Below are 15,622 nucleotides of genomic sequence, written 5' to 3' on the forward strand. Positions count from 1 at the left end.
AGACCACCTGAGTACAAACCCCAACTTAGCACTCTTAAATGGTTCCTGAAAAACCGAACATTAAGAGAAATGAGCATTACATGAAACAAAGTATTTAATAATCTGAGCAAGATGGTGACCGCAAGTGTTTTTAATGACCCAAGATGGCGACCGCGAGCATTATAACAAAACTTGCTGAGCGCTAGGTGAAATCATATCAATTTAAAATGAGCGTTACAGCAAAATAGCGCCAAGCAAAACAGCGTTAATCAGGGGTTGCCTGTAGTTGGAAAAAAGGTCTCTGCATGCTTTCGGGTGCAGTCACCCTTCTTCAGGCAGCGGGAGGGAGTCTGCTGGTCTGAAACTCCAAGGAATGAAAGAAGCTAAAAGTGTGACAGGATGTCAGTGAGACTGTAACTGGGTAGAAATTAGATAAAAGGTAAAGCAGGGAAGGGAGGGAAAGAAAGCGGAAGGGGGAAAGGCCAAAGCGAGACATTACAGTGATAGAATACAAGGTAGAAAAGAGACTGTGAAAAAGGAAATACCTGATGATCAGGAAAACAGGAACGTGAGAAGCTAGAAGTGTGACAGGATGTCAGTGAAAATATAAATAGGTAGAAATGAGAAAAAAGGTAAAGCAGGAGGAAAAGAAAACCGTGTAGGTTGCAGGGAATGGTGATATGTCCCAAGTCGCTCTCAGTGGATGCATCTACACATTGCAGTATGGCAGTGTTACTGTGCTGTTTTAGTACTTCCTTTTGGAAGTTGAAGCAGGCAAGCAGTCATAAGGTTTGCCTGTTTTCAATGTCTAGGTGTTGTTTAATGTAGACGGGAGTCCTGGGGTATTAACACATGAATGGGATGACTAGAGGTTGGAGCCTTCTGGTACATCTAACCTCAGTGATGTAATGATGTCCTTTTAAGAGCTGAGCATGTGCAGTGAGTTGTTTGTTTGAGACCCCGTTGTTTGTTTGTTTGGTAACCAGGGGAACATGACAGTTAGAACCGTTATGCTAATGAGTTATTATGGGTTATTGTGATAGTTTGATTTTTACGGTCCTTACTGTGATTGACTGTGATTGACAGTGATCAGAGATTGGGTCTCCATTCAATGGGCAGGTAGTGTGATTTAGCTATTATAAAAGACCGTCCGGTGCAGGGTCAGTAGACGCTTTGGGGTCTGCAGTGACTTTCGTGGTCATCATCATTGGGGATTGAAGGGCTTGCCAAGACTTGCTTTGTCGTGTGCTCTCTCCCTTTTTTGCTTGTGCAAGTGTAATTAGTGTACCACTGCTCTAGTGTTTGAGCATCTGTGATAGGTAGAACCCAGAGTTTAGTGGTGATTTGTGTCGGGGAACAGGGCCCCAAGGTCACGGTGGGTCGAGGGTGGCGTTGGAACATGGGCAGGTGGGATTCACGGCAAGGAGTCTGAGTGGCACGGGACATGCGTATGGTTTCAAGATGTACGAGATTTATTCACTTACGCTTAGTTGCGTAGGCAGAGCTGCTTTCTTCAGTTACAGTTAAGGACAAAACGATAACAAACAACAAAAGGGGTCTTTTGGCCCACGGGGTTCACGAGCGAGCCCTTGCGTTCTACCCCAAAGGATAGGGGCGGCTGCCCACTCGCTAGCTAGTCCCAGGGCTGGTCAGCAGCTCATACGTGGGTAATGGTTAATGAGAACAAAACTGTAACTCGTTGATAACGCCGTGACGCCAGTCCAAGATGTACAACGAAGAGAGGCGGTGGTAGCCGATGCGGAGGTCAGAAGCCGGGATGCCGAGATGAAACCGTAACAGAAGTAAGTCGGGTTGAGCAGAATCGTACTCAGGATTGAAAGCCAAATCAGTCCAGTAACAGTAGGATCAAAACGAAGAAGAATCGAAAACCGAATACACCGAGGGAGGAAACCAGTGGGCTGGTAAGCCCTCCTGGAGAGCAGTCCCTGCCGTCGCAGCCTCTGCTTCCAGGTGGGATCTCTCCTGACAAGTCCCTGACACGTCAGCCTCTGTCTGTCAGTCGAGCGGGTCTCTCCCTTGAGGGAGGGGTCTCACAAGCTTTTAAAGCAGCCCCGTAGCCAATCAGGCTGCTATCCTCCAAGAAATTTCTGGAGCGATGATCTCATGCTCCTGCTGTTACTGAGCATAGGTTTGTGACGAAAGTGGGTCAGTGATGACTGACAGGTCCTAAGGTCACCCAGGGGGCACGTGCTGGGTAAGCCCTGGAATTTTCCAGACACAGAGTTGGTATGCACATGTCAGTTTCCAGCTCTTCTGTGTTGTCAGCATATAACCATAAATTTTACCGTGACAATTAGCTGAGCGAGTGAGAACAGGATGTGTTGGGGCAGTGCTTGCAAAGCAACAGTGGAGGGTCTGTATCACCTGGGCACTTGCCGGCCATACACCTGCTTCTTAGCAGTCAGGTAAAGTATCACTCCTCCTTTACTGAGGTGCTCAGTACCCACCTGCGTGTGAGGGAACAGCATAGAAATCCTCTGGGGTGTCAGGCTGTCGGCAGGCTTTCCCTGCCTCTCAGGTCTCTAGGGTGATATAGTCTGCCACCTCAGGTGACAGACTACTGTTGGGTTCTTTACAGTACTATAAAACTATAGAAACAATATACTGTTAAGGTTTGTGTTTGTTGTTATAGTACTTGTTTTCTTGTCATAATACACTTGTTAACTTTACATTTGTGTGTGAAGTTTTCATTGGTAGTTTGCACTTCTGGGCCCAGCCAGGCAGTAGGCCAATTTCCAGAGGGACTTAACTCCTTGGTTTCCCTCAAATCTATAAGGGTAGTTGGTAGGACATAGAGGCTTAACAACCCTTTGTGTAGTTTGAGAATATGGGTAGGTGTCTGAAGTGGTCCAAAGGGTTCTCTGTTTTGTTGTTGTGCTCCTGCCAAACTCTTCCACTCTTCACTATACGCATGGCATAGTAACCACCTGTACTGTGCTGTACGGGCAATGCACACTTAGATTTCCCCACTATGTTGCTGTAGTGGTGTGCTATAAGCAGGTAGTGCAATGCTACAGCAGAGTGGCATAGCTAGCCATCACATGTAGACCTGCATGATTGCTACGTTGCTGTAGCATGCTGTATAGCACTTTGCTATCATCATAGACTGTGACATGAAGATGCACCCAGGGAGTCCTAATTAACTTCTGGGTTTGCTGTCAGTACTTTCTTATGACTGCTTGCTTGGAAATAGAGAAATGCTTCAACTTTCTTGACCCAGTTTTCACTTACTGCAGACTTAGAGTGAGCAATATAAAGTAAATAAGATGATTTATTTGCATATTTTTTCAGTGTACAAAGTTTTTTCAGCAAATACGATCATTTTAAACTTCCAATACAATAATTTCATATTTAAGATCTGGCAACACTGATCATCTGTGTCAAGTGTGGCAAAGGTCTGAGGATAAAGGGGTCATAGGAGCAGCCCCTGAACTGATGGCTAGAAAATGATATTTAGAGGTTTGCTTTTAGGAATTGGCTTGTAGGTGAAGTAGAAAATTGCATTAGGATAATGGTGCAGGGGAATGGCCAGGGTTAACTGATTTCTCAAAGCCTGTCACACCATTTCACAGCCTTCAAAGCAGACAGGGTGTCTGAGGCCAAGGAGTATGTATACACATCCTGGGAAATTAAAAATATCTGAATTTAATTTCATGATAGAGCTAGACCTGGGGCTGCAAGGTTACAGTGCCTCCACACCCTTGGGATTTCCAGTTTGGAATGAAATGACCGAATTGAGGTGTGGACATGTGCTGGGTTTATGAAGACAGGATTTTGGCTGACAAAACAGAGCGTGGACAGCATGACCGTCACAAGGAAATCAATCAACGGGACCCAGAAATGAAGAGTCATCAGAGAAGGAATACAAAAGGTGGAGTTTTCAGAACAAGCTGGCATCAGCCCCGCCCCATATCCAAGGTTGCTGACGGACACTCAATCAAAGAACCTTTATATACCAGCCAAGCGCGCTGCTCGCCTTGTGCATATTCTGGGTACTGGGGATTTTGGGTAATGCATTTTGTAATCATCTTGCTTTGCCTACATTACTCTTATTTCCTATCGCTATGTATCAATAAAATTTGCCCACTATCACCGGAGGAGCTGTGGTCAGTCTGAAAGTTGTGCTCACCTGGAACAAGGCATCAAGACTGAGTTGCAAGCTATCACCCAAAACAAGGCATCAGGACAGTGCCTACATAGACCACCATGAATGGCACATGCCCCCAGCAGCTGGGGGAACACTGCAGCAGTGGAAGCACAGCAGCGGTAAGTGGGGGAGCTCCCACAAACACCACTACTGCTGTCAGTAGAAGGGGGAGAGGGGAGTGCCAACCAAGGGCCAGTGACCACCTGCAGCCGCTGCCGGCAGTGTTGTCAGCAGCCAGCGGGAATCGCAGACCACCCACAGATGCCATCAGCAGTGTCAGCAGCAGGGGGGCAAGCAGCAATTTCTGCTAAATACCTTCTTACAAAGAGATGAAACAGGACTCCTGGTTCCTTTTTCAAACCTAATCTTTACACAAGCAAAGCTTGGAAATAATGAATTAGACATGCTGAAGAGTTAGCATTTCATCAGAAATGTATATTTACTAATAAAAATGTAAAATAATGTTATGTATCCAGTACATAGCTCTGAATGAAGACCTGAGATTAGGCTGGGATTATGGAGCAAAAAAACACCCGTCTACCACTGGGGGACTCTCCCTAAGAAAATGGGGCACAGCCTTGCTTGACCTGAAGCTTGATTTTTGAGTGCCAGTTGACACCCACCCTGTAAGGCCTGTGTATTGCTGTTCTACCAGGCACTGTAAGAACAACTGTGTACAAATATAGGGGTTTTACACCAACTTGTCAAGTTTACCTTGTGCCCCCACCCACAAACTTGGGAATGTAAATTTGAACTGGGTGTTCTAATGTGAAAAGCCTGCCCACTGACAAGCAAATTTTAAATTTAAACATTTTTTACAAGGAAAAAAGGGAACAAGGGTACACCCTAAACAAAACCTCTATTAACTTTTAACTGTACCTCCAAATTGATCATATTCATAGTCAGTGGCAAACCAACCCAGGAGCTGCCATCTAGCTCAGTCACTTGGGAAAAAGTCTCACCTAGGGCGCTGCCATCCAAGATTTCTACCACTTTAACCAGTTTAGTAGGAAGCAATGGGTAGGAAGGCCCACTCTAGAGGCCCTGTTGTTGCCTGCTGCCAAGGTTGGCCATCCTTCTCAGAGGTTTCTACCACCTATGACAGTCAAAGTAGCAAGGTCTGAATAGGGAGGCCCGCACAAGATTTACTGTCACTCTGATGCTATAGAACGGTGCTAGAGTATGATGCTAGGGAGAACTGCTGTGGATGCCACCTCCGGGGGTCCCAATCACACTCTCTCTGTCACAGGATGGGTGCCACCCCACTCTTTCCTCCCATTCTGGAGCTCATCTTGCACAACATTCCCCCATTTTACATTTTTATTCGTAAATACACATTTCTGATGAAAGTCTAACTCTTTAGCATGTTTAATTCATTACTAATAACCTTTAATTGTGTAAACATTAGCTTCGAAAAAAGAACAAGCTACTGGGAATAAGGAACCAACTTCAGCTTCTTTTTTTCACAATGAGAATCAGTGGCACAGAAATGAACTGGAATTCTGGATTTGGAGGACCTGCTTAAATGCTCCTATTCTGAAGCTTTAGTTTGAAAGACACCGTCCCAAATCAATAAATAGAGCATAAAATCAGGAGTGGAATGCAAGCTTCCTTGCCCAATCCCACTAATTTCAGCCTTGTTACTGATACCGGGGTAAGTAAATTAACAACCTAAGTCAGGGATCCCCAGTCTGTATCTTTACAGCATCTAGTACAAGGAGGAGGCATCTGTCCTAAAAAGGAAAGAATTGTCTCTAGCAGTGAGAGCAGGACTATTTCCCACAGATCATTCAACTCTTGATATCTCAACTAGTAGTGAAAAAAGCATGCTCATTATTTCCAACTTCAGTAAACTGAGATCTGGGAAGTTAAAGTCCAAGTACTCAACAGCAAGTAAAATTCTGGGCCCCAAAACTGGACATCCAGTGATAACTTTAAATAACTGGGTTGGAGGTACTGAAGGAGTGACTTACAAAGGATCAGTGATCCCAGTAGTCCCCTCTTTAAACTTGAATTCATTCACAGTTGGCTCTTACTTGGGTTAGCACTTTATTACTAATATTTTTCCAAATAAAATATCTTTTACCACTTGATTATCTCAAAGATTTTTTTCCGTGATGCATGTATTCAGAAATACAAGTTTTAAGCAACCCGTTGGCATTATGAAACAAATATACAAACTTTTATTTAAATAAAATAGCTCAAAGATGACAATAGTTTAGGCCTTATTTAAAAGAAGGCCATCCAAAAATGAACAAAAATGGTAGTTGCTTTACAAATATGGCCACATACAGTATATTTTCATATTCATTAATAGCAGCTGAAGTTATACACATAGATAGTTCTTAATACCATGCAAGTTCAGTTGAGGTCCATACATTCATTATAAATCTTCACTTATGTTCATGCCAAAACACCTTTGATAAAAAAGATAAGAAAGGAGAAGATTTAAACATGGCCAAGAATAAAGAGAGAAAAAATATTTTAAATAAGTACCAGCAACTCATTGTTTATTAAAAAGATTCTGGCACTCCACCTGTTTAAGTATATATGCCTTCTTCGTTCTCTGTATGTGGCATTTAGTAGTGTTAAGCATTGTTAAATATCAAAAAATACAACTCTGTTTTACAACATGGTACTGGCATAATTCAAAGTACTTGTGCCAATTATAAATAGTATAATTAAGTTCTGAAGAGTTTTTTAATGAAAAGCAATACACACACATATACATATGCACACATATTCATGTAACAAAATTTATAAAAGCAAACAGGTTTGCCCCACCCCAAGCTGTACTACTCAGGTGGGATTCAATACCCATTCTGAAGACTTGGAGTTCATGGATATATATATGTATATATTAAGTCTCTGGAAAAAATAAGACAAAAATTTACTTTCACCAGAATACACATCACTTTATCATTCTTCACTGACAAACAATCCATTTCTCAGTCATGACTGACATGAGTTGGTCCTTATGAAAGTGACTTTGACAACCTTGCAAATAAAAACTGGTCCACAAGCCTTTATAAAAATTCAGTCAGCTGCTGCTCAATGCAGAATAATCCTACACGTTGCTTCTATCTAGAGTAATCTTCATCATCTGTTGTCCGTAATTGTAGACAGTCACATCTTCCACTGTGACTCAATGTGCAGCTACAAGTAGAGAAGTGCTTAGATACTCAATCACTTCAAACACACTTGTTGAAGCTTGCTTCTAGTGCATAATTAAGTTCAAAATCTTTTCCCCTCTCATAATGGTTTGTCAATAACTGTAACACCTAGAGTGAGAGAATCATAAAGGCAGCATATTAGAGGGACTTAATTTAAAGCTTCTGGAACTCAAATGCTATACTGTCCATCAGTCAGCGTCACAGGACCTTAACATTACGTTATTACATTAACATTACATAATGCATAATTTTAAAAGTTATTAGGCTTTGAGAAATACCATTCAGTTGTAGCATCACTAACGTAATACCTATATAAAGAACCTGTTTGGGAAGTTGTTTGTGCCTGACTAGATCCTTTTAAAAAGGGCTCAGTTGTATGCTTAAGACATCTAAAAACCAGGCTCCTTTAACACAGAGTCTAAGGATCCAAACATTGAGACATCCAAAATTAGTGGTCTTTTCTGAGCATGCTGACCAAATTGTAACATTCTTGGCCTTTCTACCTCTCTCTCAGATCCTAAAACAAATGTTCAGTGAATAGTGAGAAAAAAAATCTGCTATAAAAAACAGAACGGTATGAAAAATCTGATTAATGCAATACTGGGTTTCTAAATGAAATTGGAATATATAGATACATCTAAAATTTCCGAAGTAAAACTCATTACTTTGATTTGATGTGTGTCCATGTAGTGCACATGTGTGGGCATAGTGTGGCTAGATTGATAGATACATATCAGTCAAGGTAATGAGTTGTACCCTGGAAACGTTGCTCTTTGGGTGCTTTTTCAGACAACTTCACCCTGATGTTCTACTTTTAAATTTGATATAAAAAGTTTACCTGCATAGCTCCTTCCTGTACTCATACAGGATGACACAACTGTCCATTTATCTGTTGTTGGGTTATAATATTCCACTGTTGATAAGTTACAGGAACCATCATCTCCTCCGACTACATACAACAGACCATTTACAGCACAAACCCCTAAGAAAGATGAAAGACTTTACAGCAAAAACATATTTATAATGCACAACAATTTGCTTACATAGTGAAAGCATGCCTTCCATTTTGAGATTTCAGCAAAGGAGCAGAAATGTTAAGAGGTAAACACAAGGGTGCAAACACCTTATTAGCATTCTAAAGTAGAATAAACTCTAGTACCTACTTCTATAAAATCTAGTACTTACCTGCATTCCTTCTGCACATGTTCATGTCTGCAACCTGCTTCCATGTACCAGCAACAGGATCATACACTTCAGCACTTTTTCTAACCAAAGGACCATCATGACCACCTACTGCATACAATAAATTGTTTAACACACCAACACCTGCAAACATATAAAAAAGAAACACTCATTTTTTAGATGTATATCCCACCTTATTTATCTTAATAGAAAATCAAGTCTTTAGCCTATTTTTCAATAAAATTTATTTTCCTCAAATTAAATAAATAACAAAAGGTAATCAATGATATTTACAGAATCCTTTTCATAGGATCATAGAGATGTTGGGCTGGAAGGGACCTCCATAGGCCATCTAGTCCAATGCCCTGCCTGAGGCCAGATCATCTCTATCCAAACAACTCCATAACAGTCTTGGCTAGTTTATAATCTGATGCTTAATTCCAAGATACCTATACTTAGTTAGAAATGGTTAATGAAACACTAAGTGATGCTGTATTAAGAATCCAGACGTTTTCACTCTTGCAATTTTGGCTTTAAAAAAAAAAAAATCAGAATTAGCTAGAATTGCAAGAGGCATATGCTGGACACCCTACCCTGTAGAGGGAACGTTTGGATTTTAATTTTAAAATTAACAACTTTGTAAATTCCTACTAAAAACAAATTATTTCAAACTGAATTTAAATTAAAAGCAAGTTCAAGGATGGTAAATAAGGACAATACATACAACTGAAATAACGTTGGAAAAATTTAGCAGTATGTACTAAAAATGCTTGCTATATCTGGTCAGTCAAAAAAGATATTGCTGCAAATATCAAGTGCAGTAACACTGTTCCCCATGGAAACTGAAAGGGCATTGCTAGAAACATGATTAAGTTTAAACAGTAACACATCGAAAGAAACTAGAAATAGGGACAGGAAAACAACAAAATGCTTGGGTGGGGAGGGGAAGGAGTAGGCCCTTATAAATACCCTAGAAAAACAAAATAAGTGTAATGAATTAAAAAACATCTGGAATACTAGAAGAACAAGTGACAGTTGTCACCAGCCTTGGTCATTTTCAAGGGGCCTAAGACAAGCTGCATAAGTGTGACTAAGCAGAAAGTCCCAAAAGCCTGTTTCTTAGTGACCGTAGCACGAACCTTTGCAGATATGACTTGGCTTACTTAGCTTGGTCAGCAAAGTAAAGGAAGCCATCAGCATGTCTAACTAAACCAGTTATGAGATGCAATTAAAGCACAAGGTCTGAAGGGAGACATTATAAGGGAAGACCATACATTAAATCATTCACATATACGACATTATATTTTTATCTTAAAATACAAGTAGTATTGATTAAATGTAACCAAATGTATTAGATTCCATTTTGTTATAATAGATATACTTTTGTGTTAAGATGCTTAGATAATTTGTAAAAGCAAAAAACAGCTTTGTCAGAGTGAACTAAGGTAAAGAAGAAACAGGACACTGTTGAACAGCACACAATGGGAGAGGAAAGGAGATAAGAAACCATTCCTTTTACTTTCCCAAGGATATAAATCCAGACTAACTGACACCTTCCAAGTCTACAAGATATATGGTTCAGTTCCAAAAGTTTCAGTGAAACAAATACATTTAAATTAAACCAATGCGAGGTCGTGTATTAGAATATTAGAACCATCCATTTATAAATACAGGGTATAGGCTAGAGAGAAATTTGGAGAACTTGGCAAATTCAGAAAAAACAATCTGCATACGACCCTCCTGCCACCTCTCAATTCTCCCCAGCCAGTACAGATGAGAATCAGGGGTAGCCAGACCAACTCTGGGTTAAATGTTTGTTTTTGTGTTTTGAAATGCAAGCAAATAAAAGCTGGGGATGTAGACCTGTATCAGTAGCCAAGCCACAAGGTTACCTATAATCTAAGTAACTCCAATGAACAGCAAACAAGATTTGAGTACACAGTGTAAGCAGGAGACAGAAAATGCTGAAGTCATTATGGAGCTGAAGTATCATTTCATGAACATGAATCAGGTGTCACCAACATTTTTAATTTTATTAAAAAATACATACTTATAATACTGCATTCAATTCTGAACCCTACAAAAGTGTCTAGTAAGAAAAAATGGACAGTGTTCAAAGCATAGCAGCAGAAAATGATTTACGAGGGGAAATGGACAGAAATACATACAGTTCAGCTAACTGATAATGGCATAGCAGCACATGATAGCTTAGCTTTAAAGCTGTAAACACAACGTAAGGAAAGGAATTATTCAAGGTGGAATGAAAGGTATGTAAGTAGAAGAATGTAAGAATGAATATGGAGAAGCTTCTTAAGTTTTGTACTTTAAGGAGACCATATTAAGAGTGCAGGAATAAATATCACCATTCTGATGTAACAGAAGACCAGGAAGTGTAACAGGAAACTGGCCTAACTAGAAAGCAATTTCTTCAATGAGTTGCAACTTGAGAAGGAATCCTACAAAGACTGGAAATTAGGTCACAGTACTATAGAAGTGTATAAGTATTATTGTATGGGCATGCAGGAAGAAAAATTAGGATGGCCAAGGCATGCTTTGAGGTGCACCTTATAAAGGACTTAAAAGACAATAAAAACGATTCTACATGTTAAAAGAGGAAGATCAAAGAAATCACAAGTCCTTTACAGAATGCAGAAGGCAATCTAGTTATAGATGATGCAGAGAAGGCTGAGATATTTAATGTCTTTTCCTCCCCACAAATAAAGCCTATCCATGAATAGTCAGCTACCAGATGACAAGTGCAGTTGGCAGCAAATATAGGGAAGGACACAAATGCCCTTTAAGAACAGGTTAGGGATTACTTAGGCAAGCTAGATGCTTAAGTTGACATGGCCAGACAAGACACACCATAGGGAAACCAGGGTGCCAGGGGTGACATGCATCATTAGCACTGTTAGGTCTGCAAAACATGATTCACAAGATAAACTCAGAGATTTGAAATATCAGTTCATACTATTAAAAGCATTCTGACCTACTGTGGCCTTTCAGGGTTCTCTGCAACAGAACTGTTCAGTGGAATGATATACACTGACTTCAGCAAAGCCTCTGATACCACAACTTTCTCCTTAACAAGCAAAGAAAGAGAGTAGATGGAAGTACTGAGGTTGATATGTAACTGGCTGGATCATGCTCAACAAGTAGTCATCAATAACTCAAAGCCTAGTTGGAAGGAAGTATCAAGTGGGGTTTCCCCAGGGGTCTGTCCTGGGTCTGGCTATTTAGTCTGGCAAAGAAAAGATTGAGGGGGGATTCGATAACAGTCTTAAAATACCTGAAAGGTGATTATAGACAGGATGAAAATACTTTTCTCTGTAGCTGTAGGGGACAGGACTTAGAACAACAGCCTCAAGCTGCAGCAGAGGAAATTTAGGTCAGAGATTAGAAACAGCTTTCTGACTATGAGAGTAGTGAAGGATTGGAACAGGCTACCTAGAGAAATTGTGGAATCTCTATATCTGGAAATTTGCACAGGCAGGTAAGACAGATACTTGACCAGGAGGTTTAGTCAGGGATGATCTTGCCTTAAGCAGGGGGTTGAACTAGATGACCTCATGAGGTCTCTTCCAGCCTGACCTTCCTATGATCCTATGACCAGTAAGATCAGAACAAGTCTGCCAAAGAAATTCATAGAAATGCATTCCTTTTCATGTATAAGGTTAGACCAAAGACTATTAGGAGAATGCTAATCCTTATCTTGCAAAGGAGTAGCATAGCTCCCTTTTTATCTATAATTTGTATAGTTCTATAAAGTTGCTTAAATTTGTAAGTGGCTTTTAGTTGATACTATATTTGTATTGGTTGTTTTATTCCACTGTATTAATATTCAGAAGCCTTAAAGAGTTTGTGGGTAAATACAAATGGCTCAGAATGAGAAAAAAAGAGCCCCTTATACATTTGATATTTCCAGACTGAATCTTACTGTATTAGTTTTGCATTTATAATCTACAGGATACTCATGTGTATAGTACAATAAGACCAAATATTCTGAAGCAGTCATTAAGGAATACATTTTGAATTTTTAATGCAATTTCATGTGTTTGTTTTATTATGACCATCAATTTTTGTTCACTTACCTGCTCCACTCCGTCTAGTGCTCATTTCTGCAACATAGGTCCACTCATTTGTACTAGCATTATAGCATTCTACTGAACTAAGGCACTGACGTGATGCCCCATCGTAGCCACCAACAGCATACAGCTTACCTAGAAAGACAATAACCAAAAAAACTCCTATAGGATATACACAGATTTATCTGAATATATTCTAACGCAGTCTGGTGGGTAGGCTGTGATGTGCTATATCCATAGCTGTGTGTGGAAACAGGTAAAACACCAAATCCCTCAATTATCTACTAACCATTACTGCTTTTCAAAGTTTGAAATTGAGTAGGCATGGTTTCCATTTTTAAACAAAGATAGACAACATACTACCCTCCATAGTCTCTCCTATTTTAATCTGGTAAAACATTGCATCATTCTACCAATAAATGAATAAAAACATTTCAAGTTGCTTTACTGAAACACAAAGATACCATCCCACTCTGACTTCATCAAAAACTCAACAAAGATAAACCAATTCAAGCATGTATATCCTAGAAAGATAGCTAATGTGTTTCTTGAAAGATTCTAATCTTTATTGTGATTCTGTCACTTATATGGTTTGATGTATTTTCTGACATAAAATACAACCCCGTATTTTTAGAAGGCTCAGTCATGGATTAATCCCAAAACTGAGTTGCCTTTTGAGTTTGTGCTGTGACAGACATGGATATTCTCCCTAATTAGAGATTTACCCTTATGGTGTCTAGCCTCTTTTTGTAGCTCCAGTAAAGATGGTTTTATCATTTTCATATCTGTATATGTAACAGGATTTGATATAAACATATTTTTGTAATTTTGTGATACGACTGGAAGATAATGAAGTGCAATATTTAGCATACATCCAAGGCACTGTCTTCCTGTAATGGGGGGAAATCAACTCCTCCATAGAAAAGGCACCTGAAAGAAATGGCCCTTCAGCCAGGGGACATTCAGATACCCCGGAGTGACCAGAAAGTTCTGGAGGATTTTGGTTACTCATGAGCCACTAGAATAATGCTGATAATGGACAGCTGGCCTTGGTGGCTTTTTAGTGACTAGCTAGGTCCTTCAGATCTTTTCCAAGCTAGGTCCTTCAGATCTTTTCCAAGCTGGAGAAGGGTCCAAGACCCAAGCTGCCAGGGCTGGTAGGATCAGCAGGAAGGCTGCTCTCTAAAAACACTGGCAGATCTCTCAGGAGGGGTAGGAGGTAGCCAGATGGGCTGGGGCTGGCAGAGATTCCCTTACAGCAGCTGCAGGTTAGTGGACCTGTGACTTGCTGCAAGTAAGAAGTTCTCAGGGCAACAGTGGTCTGCTCATTGGGGCAAGTGGCAACACAGTGGAAAGAAACTTAGGGCTCTGAGAGTCCTCCACAGACGGGTTTGTCATAAGCTGCAAGAAGTTAAAAAAAATAAATCTTACGTTGGAGTATGGGTAAGTATGCTAAGGTCTCTGGGCCTGGAGGCTGCACACTGGGGCTGAGGACCACATGGCAGGGCCCAATCAAGCACACAGTGGCACATGCCAGGCCCAGCTCTGTGCACTGATTGTGGGACCATGTGCCAAGTCTGAAACTATGTGCTATGTAGATCTGGTGCAGTGGGGAGAGGGAGTCCACACAGGCCTGGGAGTCTGAAGGACTGGCGAGGGAGTAGAAAGGGGCACAATCAAGTTGTGGCAGTATTAACTGATGGCTCCCAGAGCTGTGGCAATTAAAGCTGCTTCTCTACCCCACCCCCCAAATTCCTGAACCTGTAGGGAACCCTTCTTCTTGCATATAATTAGCAACCCAAATTTCTCCAGCTGGTTTGTTGGGGGGAGGGGGAAAGGGGCTTAAGGTTATATGTGAAAAAAATATGGTATATTATCAGATCAGAAACAGCAGGGAGTTCCCATAATTTTAAAACCAAAGTTGCTTAATTGCCATGCTCTACCAATCAAGGCATATTATAGATGTGCTAATGTTTTTAACTATAAGTTGCTAACTTCAGAAGCATCCATTTTATAAATATTGCTCATCTTTACTATACCAAACAAAATATTCAATACTTGGCTTCCACATAAAAGTTTCAGTGCTATCACTGCCATACAATTTGTTGTAAATTTACCACCAACATTCCAATTTAGAGTACTATAAGAAGTCAAATCTGTTGCATGTTTGAACAAATACATGCTGGGCTGGGTCCTTTAAGAACTTTATTTACAGTTTATTTTACTATATAATCCACAGCTCGTACAACTTCCAAATGACCCTTCAAGTTTTAGACTGCATTCTTTTTTATTCCCAGAACAGGTGAACCTGAGTTTACTCTACCAGCATTTTAAAAAAAGAAATGATGTGCTATAATACATTATATCTACTTGCATACCACACATATCCCTCCAATGCCCCCCCCCCCAAAAATCACCATCCACCACTTGAGAATGGTGTCTCTCAAGCAAGGAAGCCAATTTTTTTTTTTAACCAAGACTGAAGAACAGGGACACGGTGTTATAAAATGGCAATCAGCTTCTCTCTCAGCGAAGAGAAGGGCTATGTCCAAAATTTAAACCTTTCAGATATGCTTTCAGCTTACCACTTTAAAGAAGCTGGCAACAACATTGTATAATACAGCCTCTCCATGAAAGAGCCAGCCCTAAGTCATGACTCTGGAAATTTTTTTATTTTTAAATTTTATCTATTTATTTATAACCTGCCTTCCAAAAACCAGGTGCATGTCTTATTTGGGGGTGTTTACTATGAAAAAAAATGCAGTACTAAAACACAGTTTATATTTTGTTTTAAAACTTGAAGAAAAACAATTTCTAACTGTTGTTCCAATAAGAGTAAACAGGAAATATTAAATGGTTTATTGCTTAAATGACATTTAAGATTTGGCAACAAGTGATGAATTTCAATGATGAAAAACATTACTTACTCTCTACCAGCCTTAGAATTGTTATATCCTGCTCACACGAGGCAGAAACCATTGACATTAGGTGTCTAGTTTTCATAACTAAGTTTAAAAATATCTGCTATTTCAAAT

At 40.1% G+C, this 15,622-nt stretch overlaps 1 protein-coding gene across 3 annotated transcripts in view; it reads right to left on the reverse strand.

Moving 5' to 3' along the window:
* Window positions 1-6,177: 6,177 nt before the first annotated feature.
* The window catches only part of KLHL2 (kelch like family member 2), a 100,130-nt gene continuing 90,685 nt past the window's right edge, over window positions 6,178-15,622 (reverse strand). Inside the window, exons 10-13 of one of the 3 annotated variants that reach the window (XM_090036249.1) lie at window positions 12,594-12,722; window positions 8,506-8,646; window positions 8,159-8,302; window positions 6,178-7,428 (exon numbers count right to left, since the gene is read on the reverse strand). In XM_090036249.1, coding sequence (XP_089892375.1) covers window positions 7,400-7,428; window positions 8,159-8,302; window positions 8,506-8,646; window positions 12,594-12,722 — 443 coding nt within the window. In that variant the 3' untranslated portion in view covers window positions 6,178-7,399. The remainder of the gene's footprint in view (window positions 7,429-8,158; window positions 8,303-8,505; window positions 8,647-12,593; window positions 12,723-15,622) is intronic. The other 2 variants (XM_090036248.1, XM_090036250.1) reach the window with 2 other exon arrangements.

This window comes from Crocodylus siamensis, chromosome 2, assembly GCF_052110815.1.
Source record: "Crocodylus siamensis isolate JL-2025a chromosome 2, ASM5211081v1, whole genome shotgun sequence".
NCBI classification, from domain to species: Eukaryota; Metazoa; Chordata; order Crocodylia; family Crocodylidae; genus Crocodylus; species Crocodylus siamensis.